This window comes from Oncorhynchus masou, chromosome 24 (genome assembly GCF_036934945.1).
Source record: "Oncorhynchus masou masou isolate Uvic2021 chromosome 24, UVic_Omas_1.1, whole genome shotgun sequence".
Classification (NCBI taxonomy): domain Eukaryota; kingdom Metazoa; phylum Chordata; class Actinopteri; order Salmoniformes; family Salmonidae; genus Oncorhynchus; species Oncorhynchus masou.
The window spans coordinates 46,409,661-46,425,601 of record NC_088235.1 but is presented as its reverse complement, the minus strand read 5'-3'; the positions used below and the strand labels follow the sequence as shown (position 1 = coordinate 46,425,601).

General features: G+C 42.9%; 1 protein-coding gene across 1 annotated transcript in view; it reads right to left on the bottom strand.

Moving 5' to 3' along the window:
* LOC135512267 (attractin-like protein 1) overlaps positions 1–15,941 on the bottom strand; it is a 334,131-nt gene that overhangs the window by 145,286 nt on the left and 172,904 nt on the right. Inside the window, exon 26 of the mRNA XM_064934112.1 lies at positions 2,732–2,793. Coding sequence (XP_064790184.1) covers positions 2,732–2,793 — 62 coding nt within the window. The remainder of the gene's footprint in view (positions 1–2,731; positions 2,794–15,941) is intronic.

Below are 15,941 nucleotides of genomic sequence, written 5' to 3'. Positions count from 1 at the left end.
TCTCTCTCTCTTTCTCTCTCTGTGGTGCCAGCTCCATCATGTCAGTGTGCTGTGCCCTCAGCCTGCAGGGCCAGACTCACACACAGGGCACCGCAGCACTGCCGCCCTGCCACTTCATCTCTTATACACACCAATGGAGCACAGCCAACACACACACACACACACACACACACACACACACACACACACACACACACACACACACACACACACACACACACACACACACACACACACACACACACACACACACACACACACACACACACACACACACACACACACACCAAAGCATACATTCACATACAAACATGCAATGGACAAAGCATACACTCACACACACAGTCACACATACAAAGACCACAAACTTGTACCCTCTGTGACATGCACATGCATAGCTTACATTTACACGGAAACATCTACAACCATGTTAACATAGCCGCACGTGAACTCCTTTTTCCCCTTGACTAAAGCCTTTAATCAACTGAGGTCACATAGGGCAGCACATACTGCTTCTGCTAAAGCCTTTGAGCTGTGAGATGCAATTGGATGCATCTCACAGGACCCATGATGCACAGGGCTCTGTGGAGGTTTTATTTATTGTAATATAATTATAACTGCACTTGATCACTGAAGTAAACTTAACAAGGCAGGATAAGAGCAAACAGAACAGAGTGACATATTGAAAAAACAGCTGTTACATCTGGGAAAAAAGTGGATAAAGTGCATGCTTCAGGTGCTTACTAAAGAATACAGTGGGCGAGAAGGAAGTATGTGCCACTATGAACAAGACACAGTGGAATAAGCTCTTGGAGCAAATGACAGAACCTTTTGACTGCCCAGTACAGTCAAAAACTTGATTTTCCTGTGTTTTATATATACAGTTGCTGTCGGAAGTTTACATACACTTATGTTGGAGTCATTAAAACTCATTTTTCAACCACTCCACAAATTTCTTGATAACAAACTATAGTTTTGGCAAGTCGGTTAGCACATCTACTTTGTGCAACAATTGTTTACAGACAGATAATTTCACTTATAATTCACTTTATCACAATTCCAGTGGGTCCGGAGTTGACATACACTAAGTTGACTGTACAAACAAATAGTACGCAAGTATGAACACCATGGGACCACGCAGCCATCATACCGCTCAGGAAGGAGACGCGTTCTGCAAAGGACCTTGTGAAGATGCTGGAGGAAACAGGTATAAAAGTATCTATACCCACAGTAAAATGAGTCCTATGAGTCCTATATCGACATAACCTGAAAGGCTGCTCAGCAAGGAAGAAACCACTGCTCCAATACAGCGATAAAAAAGCAAGACTACGGTTTGCAACTGCACGTGGACAAAGATCATACTTTTTGGAGAAACGTCCTCTGGTCTGACGGGGAAAAAAATAGAACTGTTTGGCCATAATGACCATCCTTTTGTTTGGAGGAAAAAGGGGGAGGCTTGCAAGCCGAAGAACACCATCCCAACCGTGAAGCACAGAGATGGCAGCATCATGTTGTGGGGGTGCTTTGCTGCAGGAGGGACTGGTACACTTCACAAAATAGATGTCATCATGAGGAAGGAAAATTATGTGGATATATTGAAGCAACATCTCAAGACATCAGTCAGGAATTTAAAGCTTGGTCGCAAATGGGTCTTCCAAATGGACAATGACCCCAAGCATACTTCCAAAGTTGTGGCAAAATGGCTTAAGGACAACAAAGTCAAGGTATTGGAGTGGCCATCACAAAGCCCTGACCTCAATCCCATAGAACATTTGTGGCAACAATGCAAAACGTTATGTTTGGCGTAAAAGCAACACAGCTCATCACAAATACAGGACCATTCTGGAAGAAAATATGATGGAGTCTGCAAAAGACCTGAGACTGGGACGGAGATTTGTCTTCCAACAAGACAATGATCCAAAACATAAAGCAAAATCTACAATGGAATGGTTCAAAAATAAACATATCCAGGTGTTAGAATGGCCAAGTCAAAGTCCAGACCTGAATCCAATCAAGGAATCTGTGGAAAGAACTGAAAACTGCAGTTCACAAATGCTCTCCATCCAACCTCACTGAGCTCGAGCTGTTTTGCAAGGAGGAATGGGAAAAAATGTCAGTCTCTCGATGTGCAAAACTGATAGAGACATACCCCAAGCGACTTACAGCTGTAATCGCAGCAAAAGGTGGCGCTACAAAGTATTAACAAGGGGGCTGAATAATTTTGCACGCCCAATTTTTCAGTTTTTGATTTGTTAAAAAAGTTTGAAATATCCAATAAATGTCGTTCCACTTCATGATTGTGTCCCACTTGTTGTTGATTCTTCACAAAAAAATACAGTTTTATATCTTTATGTTTGAAGCCTGAAATGTGGCAAAAGGTCGCAAAGTTCAAGGGGGGCGAATACTTTCGCAAGGCACTGTATATATATCCATATACATACACGCATGCATACATATACACATACCTATATAGACATACATATTTTTTTTATAGAATATACAGTCTAAGACAGAGAGGTGCCGGATCCTGTTCCGGCAAGATCTCTCTCAAATTAAGCACTGACAACGCATGTGATCGGCTCATTCAGTGAAACTGGTTGACTGGCAGAAGATGGCCTGGAGACAGCAGACATAATTACGTCTGTTGTCTTTTTTTACTAAGAAGAAAGGGATTAACCATGGGAAATTGCATATTTGTTTGCCTAATTAGTTCCATATAAATGGTATGTACCTGAAAAAGGTGACAAAAAACTGCACCAGGTCCATGATGCTGTTGTGCTGGGAGAAGGCGATCTATGGAAGAAAGGACAGAGAAAAGCAGGATGTGAGAAGGAGGTGAGAGACATTGAATACATTACATACAGTGGACAGATTGATAATACTGTAATAAAACATATGTTGTTGACAAGAAACCAAAGTAGACAGAGTTCCCACTAGAATAATTCAATATAGTAGTTTATGCTACTGATTGGCTAGTGTAAATAAATGCATTACTGTGTATGGAACATACAATATATACATATATACATACATATATATACAACATGAAACAAGGACTCATGTGAAACCGCTGTTTTGTAGATTAATATCTGCTTTACCTAAGGTTAGTGGCTAGTGGTTACATAAGGCGACTACTTGTTCTTTGCGATGCAAAATGCCTTAGCTGCATAATCACGTTCTCTCCCATTCCATGATTAGTATGAGAGGTGCATGACTAAATCTACCTCCCAGATTTGTAGATCAATTGAATATGGCAAATATACAGTAAATCCAAAGCTCTGAGAGAGACTAAACTATTCAAAGGTATATTCAACTATTGTGATTTTCTCATTTGTTAGCTCATGCAAGGGGATATTGAATGGCGTGTTGATATGTTTTCAGGTATAATTTCAAATCAAATGTTATTTGTCAAATGCAGCGAATAGAACTGGGGTAGACTTTACCGTGAAATTCTTGCTCATGAGCCATTTCTAAAAATAGTAACAGAAGAGGAATAAAATACACAAAAAATGTAGCTTTATACAGGAACCAGATCAATGTGCAGAGGTACGAGGCAGATATTGATACACACTTATCCAAGATGGAGTAGCAGTCAGACGTCTTTTGTCCTCGTCTTGTCGTGTCCCGTGTATATAGATTTTTATATATTTTTCTTCACAGATCTTTTTAAAATAGTTTTTCTAAAACTCAACTTCAAAACACTCTCCTGCAACCCACCTCACCCAATGTGGTGCGGACCTGTTTTTCTAAAGTATTGTTCACCTCGAATCCGGAATCCCCCAACAGAAGCTAGCCAGCTCACTAGCTACTAGCTAGTAGTCAGCTAACCACTGCTAGCGGTCATCAGCTAACCTTTAGCTAGGAAGGATCTCGCCAGTTTGTACAACGTGACTCAAACCAGACCAGAGCACGGAACCCCACCGATCCTTTACGACTGGACTACGAAGTAATCTGCTCGAGGGGGTACTCAACTGGCCTCTACATCGCGACCACCCCTAATTGCCTATCCACAAGCATCGGCCCACTAGCTGCCTAAAGCATATTGGATTGTTAGCTATATAGATCCATCGGCCAATTTCTTGGGCGACTATACCTATTTTCCCAATTTGACTTGGACCCCTCTGCTACTCGGAACCCTACTAATCCATCACGACTGGTCTATCGACGTCACCACACGCGGAGGCCAAACAGACTTTACTCCGTCAATACTTCCCTCTAAGGCCCTTCTGCTAGCTTGCTAGCCTCGGTCTGCTAGCTGTCTGAATCGCCGTGTCTCCAGCCACCCAGCTACTCACTGAACCGTATGATCACTCGGCTATGCATGCCTATCCCTAACATCAATATGCCTTGTTCATTACTGTCCTGGTTAGTGATTACTGTCTTATTTCACTGTAGAGCCTCTAGCTCTGCTCAATATGCCTTAACCTACCATTTAGTTCCACCTCCCACATATGCGGTTTAAACGTCTCCAGAGACAATATCTCTCTCATCATTACTCAAAGTCTAGGTTTACCTCCAATGTACTCACATCCTACCATACCTATGTCTGTACATTATGCCTTGAATCTATTCTCTCACGCCCAGAAACCGGCTCCATTTACTCTCTGCTCTGAACGCACTAAACAACCAGTCCTGATAGCCTTTAGCCGTACCCTCATCCTACTCTTCCTCTGTTCCTCTGGTGATGTAGAGGTTAATCCAGGTCCTGCAGTGCCTAGCTCCACTCCTATTCCCCAGGTGCTCTCATTTGTTGACTTCTGTAACTGTAAAAGCCTTTCGTGCACTTTAACATTAGAAGTCTCCTCCCTAAGTTTGTTTAATTCACTGCTTTAGCACACCCTGCCAACCCGGATGTCCTAGCCGTGTCTGAATCCTGGCTTAGGAAGTCCACCAAAAACCCAGAAATGTCCATCCCTAACTATAATATTTTCCAACAAGATAGAACTGCCAAAGGGGGTGGTGTTGCCATCTACTGCAGAGGTAGCCTGCAGAGTTCTGTCTTACTATCCAGGTCTGTACCCAAGCGATCACTGCCTCATTGCCTGCATCCGTAATGGGTCTGCGGTCAAACAACCACCCCGTCACTGTCAAACGATCCCTGAAACACTTCAGTGAGCAGGCCTTTCTACTCGACCTGGCCTGGGTATCCTGGAAGGATATTGACCTCATCCCGTCAGTAGAGGATGCCTGGTTATTCTTTAAAAGTGCCTTCCTCACCATCTTAAATAAGCATGCCCCATTCAACAATTTTAGAACCAGGAATAGATATAGCCCTTGTTTCTCTCCAGACCTGACTATCCTTGACCAGCACAAAAACATCCTATTTGCATCCTGTAGCACAAACTCAAAAAAGTTCTGGGACACTGTAAAGTCCATGGAGAATAAGAGCACCTCCTCCCAGTTGCCCACTGCACTGAGGCTAGGAAACACTTACCACCGATAAATCCACAATAATTGAGAATTTCAAAAATCATTTTTCTACGGCTGGCCAGGCTTTCCACCTGGCTACCCCTACCCCGGTCAACAGCCCTGTTCTCCCCACAGCAACTCGCCCAAACCTCCCCCACTTCTCCTTCACCCAAATCCAGATAGCTGATGTTCTGAAAGAGCTGCAAAATCTGGACCCCTACAAATCAGGTGGGCTAGACAATCTGGACCCTCTCTTTCTAAAATTATCTGCCGAAATTGTTGCAACCCCTATTACTAGCCTGTTCAACCTCTCTTTCGTATTATCTGAGATTCCCATAGATTGGCAACCTGCCGCGGTCATCCCCCTCTTCGAAGGGGGAGACACTCTAGACCCAAACTGCTACAGACCTATATCTATTCTACCCTGCATTGCTAAGGTCTTTGAAAGCCAAGTTAACAAACAGATTACCGACGATTTCGAGTCCCACCGCACCTTCTCCGCTATGCAATCTGGTTTCAGAGCTGGTCATGGGTGCACCTTAGCCACGCTCAAGATCCTAAACGATATCATAACCGCCATCGATAAGAGACATTACTGTGCAGCCGTATTCATTGAGCTGGCTAAGGCTTTCGACTCATCACAACATTCTTATTGGCAGACTCAACAGCCTTGGTTCTCAAATGACTGCCTCGCCTGGTTCACCAACTTCTTCTCCGATAGAGTTCAGTATGTCAAATCGGAGGGCCTGTTGTTCTGACCTCTGGCAGTCTTTATTGGGGGTGCCACAGGGTTCAATTCTCGGACCGACTCCCTTCTCTGTATACATCAATGATGTCAATCTTCCTGCTGGTGATTCTTTTATCCACCTCTACGCAGACGACACCATTCTGTATACCTCTGACCGTTTGGACACTGTGTTAACTAACCTCCAGATGAGCTTCAATGCCATACAACTCTCCTTCCGTGGCCTCCAACTGCTCTTAAATGCAAGTAAAACTAAATGCATGCTCTTCAACCGATCGATGCCCGCACTTGCCCGCCCGTCCAGCATCACTATTCTGGACGGTTCTGACTTAGAATATGTGGACAACTACAAATACTTAGGTGTCTGGTTAGACTGTAAGCTCTCCTTCCAGACTCATGTTAAACATCTCCAATCCCAAATGAAATCTAGAATCGGCTTCCTATTTCGCAGCATCCTTCACTCATGCTGCCAAATATACCCTCGTAAAACTGACCATCCTACCCTTAACAAAGAGTTGCAGTTTGTTTTGGAATGGGTGGCCAGTAATAAACTGGTCCTGAACATCTCTAAAACTATGAGTATTGTATTTGGAACAAATAATTCCTTAAGTGCTAGACCTTGTGCTAGACCTCTGAATCAGCTGAATCTAGACCAGCTGACTCTGGTAATGAATGGTGTGGCTGTTGAACAAGTTGAGGATACTAAATGACTTGGCGTTACCTTAGATTGTAAACTGTCATGGTAAAAACATATAGATTCAATGGTTGTAAAGATGGGGAGAGGTCTAGCCGAAATAAATAGATAATCAGCTTATTTGACGTCACACTCCAATAAGCAAGTTCTGCTAGTTTGGTCTCATCTTGATTACTGTCCGATTGTGTGGTCCAGTGCTGCAAGGAAATACCTAGTTAAGCTGCAGCTGGCCCAGAACAGAGCGGCACGTTTTGCTCTTAATTGTAATATGAGGGCTAATATTAATACTATGCATGGCAGTCTCTCTTGGCTGAGAGTTGAGGAGAGACTGACTGCATCACTTCTTCTTTTCATTAGAAACATGAATGTATTGAAAATCCCTAATTGTTTGCATAGTCAACTTACACACACACCTCTGACACACACACTTATCCCACCAGACATGCCACCAGGGGTCTTTTCACAGTCCCTAAATCCAGAACAAATTCAAGAAAACGTACAGTATTATATAGAGCCCTTACTGTATGGAACTTCCTTCCATTTCATTTGCTCAAATAAACAGCAAACCTGGTTTGCAAATACCCAGAATTGTCAAGTTGTAACAGGAAAGGACCTTCCACAAACTTTCGCCACAAAATTGGAAGAACAGAATCGTCTTGAATGTCATTGTATGCTGTAGCGTTAAGATTTCCCTTCATTGAAACTAAGGGACATAGCCTGAACCATGAAAAACAGCCCCAGACCATTATTCCTCCTCCTTACAGTTGGCACTATACATTCGGGCAGGTATCGTTCTCCTGGCATCCTCAAACTCAGATTCATCCATCAGAGTGTCACATGGTGAAGCGTGATTAATCACTACAGAGAAACATGCTTCGGCACTTCCATTCTGTGAGCTTGACTGGCCTACCACTTCGCAGGTGAGTCGTTGTTGCTCCTAGACGTTTCCACTTCACAATAACAGCCTTTACAGTTGACAGAGCAAGGCAGAAATTTGATGAAGCATCCTATGACGGTGCCACATTGAAAGTCACTGCAGTAAGGTCATTCTACTGCCAATGTTTGTCTATGGTGATTGCATGGCTGTGTGCTCAATTTTAAACACCTGTCAGCAATGGGTGTGGCGAAATGGCCAAATCCACAAAATTAAAGTGGTATCCACATACTTTTTTATATATAAGTGTAGTTTGGGTACCATTTATTGAGTATTTAGCAGTCTGGCTATTTAGCAGGCTTATGACTTGGGGGTAGTAGCTGTAACGGAGCCTGTTGGTCCAAGAGCCAGAAAGTACCAGAGTCTTTGGCAATCGGGCCTTCCTCTGACACAGCCTGATATAGAGGTCCTGGATGGTAGGGAGCTCGGCCCCAGAGATGTACTGGGCTGTCCGCACCACCCTCTGTAGCCCTTTGCAGTCAAGGGTGGTATATTTGCCATATCAAGCAGTGATATTTTTTATTTATTTAACCTTTATTTAACTAGGCAAGTCAGAAATTCTTAAGGCTAGGCATAATACTGCCCCCTTTGGATGAATTGCGTGCCCATAGTAAACTGAAAACAAATATGTCCAAAATTACTAATATATGCATATAATAATAATTATTGGACAGAAAACACTCTAAAGCTTCTAAAACCGTTTGAATTATGTCTGTAAGTATAGCAGAACTCACAGGGCAGGCAATCTCCCAAACTAGTTTGGGAATCCAGAAAGTTGGGGCAACTTTGACGTCATCGCCCCCATCCTTCCCAACCAGCTATGGATCTGGAAACACTTTCTATGTATTCCTCTAGATGTCCTCATTCAGTAGAGCGTTTAATTGTGCAAATCCCGCGAACTTTCACCCTTTGAGACAAAAAAGAGTGGGTGTCGCGAGAAAATACATGTGCGTTAGGGCGCGAATTGGACACAGACCTTCCTCTGTTCCAGCTTGCCTGAGATGAAGTACGATTGTCCGGTTGTAATGCCAATCGTTTTGTACGTTTATAACATCCTAAAGCTTGATTCTGCAATTTAATCAGTTTAGTCGACATTTAGTCGACATATAATATGTAAAGTTTTGATGCGCAACTGTTCTGGACCAGAAGTCATTTTTGGTGCATTTGAGCTGAAAGTGGTAGCATATGCTACTATATGGACACCCGAACTGAAACAAAACTATGTATTGGGTATGACTCCTTCCACTACATTCTGATCGAAGACCATCAAAAGGTAAGGGAATATTTATGTTGTAATTTTGTATTTCTGTTGACTCCAACATAGCGGAGAAATATTGCTTACGTCTGAGCGCCGTCTCAGATTATTGCATAGTGAACTAATTCCATAACATTAAAAATAAATGTGACACAGCGGTTGCATTAAGAAGCAGTGTATCTTTCTAACTATATGTAGAACATGTATATTTAGTCAAAGTTTATGATGTGTATTTCTGTTATCTGGCGGAGCTATCTATAATTTCTCTGGACATTTTTAAGCATTTTCTGAACATGGTGTAAATGTAAACGGAGATTTATGGATATAAATTGCATATTATTGAAAAAAAAAAAAAATGTACTGTGTAACATGTCCTATTACTGTCATCTGATGAAGATTTTCAAAAGGTTAGTGAATTATTATTTTTTTAATCCTGCGTTTGTGATTGCATCTTTTGTTCAACAAAATGGCTGCATATCGTCTGTGTCTTTGTGGTGGTTTGACATAAATATGTGTCATGTTTTCGCCGTAAAACATTTTAGAAATCTGACATGCTGGGGAGATGAACAAGGTGTTTATCTTTCATTTCAGCTATGGAGGTTAAATATTTCTAAGAATATTTTTGCATTCTATGCGCCAACGTTTGAGTTGAGCGGGGGGGTGTGGTTCCCGCTGGGGAACCTGTACCGTTAACAAGTTTTAATTAAGAACAAATTCTTATTTACAATGACAATAGGTTAACCGCTCCCGGTGATGCAGCATAAAATTCCACAATATGTAGTTTTATATTGTTTATCATTGGCCTGCTTAACTAAGTTTAACCAAGTCCAGTACTGTACATACAATGGCAGTAAACACACAAAATAAACTACAAGTTCTGCCTGTCACAAACTATCACATTTGTCCCAATGATCAACTCTGTTTTCCCCTCCTCCCCATGACAATACCTGTACAATGTTGGTCCACGCGGAGCCTGCTGTTACTCCAAAGCCAACAACAACAAGCCTTCAGCTACAAGTTGTCAAAAGGGCTTATTTCTACGCTGAAGCCATTCACAGGAATGTGATAAGTTTGGAGGCATAATTTATTTAACATATTTTCACTAAGCCAAGAGCAGAAGTAGACCTAACAGAAGGGCTACGAGTATGGTCGTTTTTAATGTCCTCACATTGAACAGAGGGAAATATGTGCTGTTTCATATGTTTAGTAGATCATTCTAGTTCTTATACATAAAAGGTGAGTCAAGACATAAACACATGGCTTTTTGGGAATAATAACCTGTCAAAAACCTGGCCATGTTTTGAAGAATAACTCAGAGGGTAGTTGGCAAAGGAGGAAGGGTTTAAGTGATTTACTGGCATGTACGTTTCTAGTGAAATTGCCTTCCGATGAAAAACATTGAGAAAGGCCGATTTTCGTCCAGAGGGACACGCCATTAAGGGTGATATCAGATGGAAGCCTTGGTCTACAGTCAAGTATACCAACCCCCCCCCCCCCCCCACACACACACACACATCACAGCTGACGCACGCCGGTGAGGACAGCCCTTCAATTTCCGATAGCCACAGTTGGGAAAGCTACAACAATCGATAAGCAGTACGGGGCTGGCCCTCTTCTGCAGGAGACGTATGGCGGTAGCGTCGTCGCCAGGTCTGGTTGGCTCTGGCAGGGCCACATCACTCCTCCTGACATCAACTGCTTGCATGGACAGAATCCCTTCATCATAAAAGAGAATACTTTTCTGTTGTTGTTTTTTTAATCTGAGCACTCGCCCGCCTTTTGCTCTGTTCCATTAAAAAGCTCTTTGAGGAAATTGGAGCACTGTGAGTTTGCTAGAGTCGGATCCCTTTCGGCAGGCATGCAGTTTGGTGTGAAGGCCCAGTTGATGGTGTGTGTTCTGTGATGGATCACTAGGAGCAGTGTTTGTGGTTTAAAAGCAAGGCAGAAAGGTGGGAGGGAAATGGCCATAAAACCAGCCACATCTCTGTTGGCTCTGGATCTCTGAGGGCTGGGATTAAAGCCAGGGCTGTGAGGTTAAAATGGCTTGCAGTTGAATGCCTCACTATAAACAGGTTGAGTGGGGAGTGCAGAACTGAACATGATCACATAGGAGAGTGCTCAATGGTTTACGTATCTTTGCGTTAGTGAATAAAAATGATCTAATAATTAGATCTGTTTAAATATGTCAGTGTGAAAATATGTAAATTAAGTGGAAAGAGTTCCGCTTATAGGGGGATTCTACTACCTTGCCATAACCGAATAGGAACATGTCTATCATAAATAGCCAGAGGTGGGAGCAAGTCACTATTATTTGGGTCGCAAGCATGTCTCAAGTCACAAGGTCCAAGTCTCAAGTCGAGGCCCAACTAGTAGAACGGATCAAGTCAAGTCCAAGTCGTGCATTTAAAGACCAAGACAAGATTCAAGTCTAGTAAAATAAAATGTAAACAAACAGGCTTTACTTGATCAACTACAAATCTTTGTCTATTTATTGAGGCTGCCAGACAGCCCTTTAACAATTTTGTCAACAACATATTTTGATTATCTAATGATACATTTTAACAACCAATTCCAAATGCAAGGTTCATAAGTAAATGATCAATTTCAATCAATTGCATACCAAAATATCAGCAGGCCTACTACGCTAGTGAGTGTAATTTGGCCAGATAATGTCAAGTCATTAGACTGAAGTCAAAGTCGAGTCCTGAGAGTCTTGAGGCTCCAAGTCCAAGTCAAGTCTCAAGTTATTTTATTTTCTATTAAGTCGAGCCTCAAGTCATCAAATTTGTGACTTGAGTCAGACTCGAGTCCACACCTCTGTAAATAGAAGGCCAGCTATATTAATAATGAATAGCGGACTGTCAAAAGATCACATAAGATGATAAATAAGATAATTCTCCCACACACACTCAGTCCCATACCATAGGCCTGTGTCCCAGCTCCAATCTCTCTCTACTAGAATCAAACTGTTTGGAGATCAGAGGCTAAGAATGTATTGAGTGACAGTGCCCTCTAAAGCTCAATAGTAACCTATTTGAGTTGCAATTACTACGAGTGAGACCAAACCAAGAAAGAGAGGACAGGGAAGAGAAAGTCACAGGCCTCTGAAGTGAATGATATGACTCCAAGGCTCAGAGGCCCAGATTAAGACAGAAGAGTCATTACTACAGGACTACGGTGGCCCTCGTGTGATGGTCAGAGAGGGAGTGAAGTAACTGTGATGTTGTCAATTCCCAAAGCCTGGCGAATAACCGCTTGTTTATAACTACAGTAAAAGAGAGATTACAAATTATCAACAAGAGATGGGAGAGATAGGCAAAGGGGTTCAGTGGATCACACAGGAGAGGGGAAAGGAGGGTAACTGTGTGAATGTGAGTCTGTGAAATTAAGAGTGTGTGTGTCCAAGAAAGAAAAATCAAAAGAGAGAGAAAGGTTGAAAGAGCGAGAGTGAGAGAAAGTGCTTCTCCACAGGAGAACTGGACATGTGGTTACTATTAGCATATTCATGAGGAGACCTACTGACCACAGCAAGGCATTAGCTGAGTATGACATCCACCTACACAGCATGCTAATCAGTGATCCTCAGCGATACGTGTGAAACACGTTACCGTTTTCAAGAGTAAACACAAGTGCACTCCTTTTAAACCGATAGGTGCTCCACTCAATCATTCCTCTCAGAGTTTATATCCTGTATGTATATGAATTCATTAGTAAGTGTCATGTTTGCCCCAGCTACAAAATGGTCTTTGGTATATAAATATTGAATGAAGTCATGAAGTCGTATAGCGAGCCATCATATTTGACCAGTTGTGTTACATTGCGTTTTTCTATTTGCCATAAATTGATCAAATCAAATTGTATTGGTCACATACACATGTTTAGTAATATCAAACAATATCACAACAATACACACAATAAACACATCTAAAGTAAAGGAATGGAATTAAGATCATATAAATATTTAGAAAAGCAATGGCGGCACGAAATACAATAAAATACAGTAGAGTAGAATACCATACAATAAATACATATGAGATGAGTAATGCAAAATATGTACACATTATTAAAGTGAATAGTGTTCCATTATTAAAGTGGCCAGTGATTTCAAGGGCAGCAGTCTCTAAGGTGCTAGTGATAGCTGTTTAACAGTCTGATATGCTTTGAGATAGAAGCTGTTTTTCAGTCTCTCTGTCCCAGCTTTGATGTACCTGTACTGACCTCGCCTTCTGGATGATAGAGCGAGAGATAGAGGGGTGAACAGGCAGTGGCTCGGGTGGTTGTTGTCCTTGATGATCTTTATAGCCTTCCTGTGACATCGGGTGCTGTAGGTGTCCTGTAGGGCAGGTAGTTTGCCCCCGGTGATGCGTTGGGCAGACCGCACCACCCTCTGGAGAGCCCTGCGGTAGCGGGCAGTGCAGTTGCTTATTTCCCTGGCATCACACTCCCAGGGCCCTCATCTCCTCCCTGTGCACTGTCTCGTCATTGTTGGTAATCAGGCCTACTACTGTTGTGTCGTCTGCAAACTTGATGATTGAGTTGGAGGTGTGCGTGGCCACGCAGTCGTGATGGAACAGGGAGTACAGCAGGGGGATGAGCATGCACCCTTGTGGTGCCCCTGTGTTGAGGGTCAGAGAAGTGGAGGTGTTGTTTCCTACCTTCACCACCTGGGGGCAGCCCGTCAGGAAGTCCAGAACCCAGTTGCACAGGGCAGAGTTCAGACCCAGGGCCCCAAGCTTAATAATGAGCTTGTAGGGTACTATGGTGTTGAATGCTGAGCTATAGTCAATGAACAGCATTCTAACATAGGTATTCCTCTTGTCCAGATGGGATAAGGAAGTGTGCAGTGCGATGGCGATTGCATTGTCTGTGGGTCTATTGGGGAGGTAAGCAAATTGAAGTGGGTCTAGGGTGGCAGGTAAGGTAGAGGTGATATGATCCTTGACTATTCTCTCAAAGCACTTCATGATGACAGAAGTGAGTGCTACGGGGCGAGAGTCATTTAGTTCAGTTATCTTTGCTTTCTTGGGTACAGGAACAATGGTGTAGATCTTGAAGCATGTGGGGACAGCAGACTGGGATAGGGAGAGACTGAATATGCCCGTAAACACTCCAGCCAGCTGGTCTGCGCATGCTCTGAGGACGCGGCTAGGGATGCCGTCTGGGCCAGTAGCCTTGCAAGGGTTAACACGCTTAAATGTCTTACTCACGTCGGCCACTGAGAACGAGAGCCCACAGTCCTTGGTAGCGGGCTGCGTCGGTGGCTCTGTATTATCCTCAAAGCAGGCATATAAGGTGTTGAGCTGTTCGCGACGTGGCTGGTTTTCCCTTTGCAGTCCGTGATTGTCTGTAGACCCTGCCACATATGTCTCGTGTCTGTGCTGTTGAATTGCAAATCCACTTTGTCTCTATACTGACATTTTGTCTGTTTGAATGCCTTACAGAGGCAATATCTACACTGTTTTATATTCAGCCATATTCCCAGTCACCTTGTGTCACGTTCTGACCTTAGTTCCTTTTTTATGTCTTTGTGTTAGGTTTGTAAGGGCATGAGTTGGGGTGGGTAATCTATGTCCTTTTTCTATGTTGTTATATTTCTATGTGTTTGGCCTTGTATGGTTCTCAATCAGAGGCAGGTGGTGTTCGTTGTCTCTGATTGAGAATCATACTTAGGTAGCCTGTTTTCCCCATTTTGGTTGTGGGTGTTTATTTTCTGTTAAGTGTCTGTTCACCTGGCAGAACTGTTTCGTTTTCTCTTCGTTATTATTTTGTATAGTGTTCAGTTTGTTAAATTAAAACATGACAAACACTTACCACGCTGCATTTTGGTCCTCTTCTCGTTCCACCAACGAGAAGCGGTACACCTTGACATGTTTAAATGCGGTGGTTCGCGCTTTCAGTTTTGCGCAAATTCCGCCATCTATCAATGGTTTCTGGTTAGGGTAGGTGTTAATAGTCACAGTGGGTACAACATCTCCTATACACTTCCTGATAAACTCAGTCACCATATCAGTATATTTGTCAATGTTATTCTCAGAGGCTACCCGGAACATATCCCAGTCCGCGTGATCAAAACAATCTTGAAGCGTGGATTCAGATTGGTCAGACCAGTGTTGAATAGTCCTTAGCATGGGTACGTCCTGTTGGAGTTTCTGCCTATAGGAAGGGAGGAGCAAAATTGAGTCGTGATCAGATTTGCCTGAAGGGAGGGACCAGTTGGCATCCCGGAAGTTGGAGTAGCAGTGTTTGAGTGATTTAGCTGCACAAGTACTACAGTCAATGTGTTGATAGAACTTTTCATCAAATTTGCTTCGTTAAAATCCCCAGCTACAATAAATGCATCCTCAGGATATATACCAGGGCTGTTCAAGTCCGGTCCAGGAGGGAGGAAACACTTCTGTTTGTTATTTCTACCTGGTAGTTAATTGCATTCACCTAGTCTGAAGTCCTTATTAGAAGAAGAAGATGAAAATAGAAGTGCTTCAGCCCTCCAACATTAAAAAGCCCTGATCTAAACTCACTTCTTCTCCCTCTTCTCCCAATGTGATGGCAGCATCATTGATATCAAATAGAGCCTGTTGCGCGCTAACAGCCATCACCAGAGGCTTGTGCATGTTCCTGTCCCTGGGAACTGACATGACTGCAAGGGGGCGGGTCGAAAACAGACCCAAATGGGTCCAGAGTACCAGGAAGAGAGCTACCCAGCAGCTAGCAACAGCTACAGGGTTCCCCAAAAACACTCACCAAGGACAAAACAGTCAGTAGCAGCTTTAGTGACCGCTGTGACTTGTATAAGCTCCAAAACCAATGTAGGGATTATATTGTTTATATTGAGTGTGGTGAAGAGAAATACATTGAGTGGCCTATGACTGACTGTGACCTTTATAATTCATTTGTTTGTCTGTCT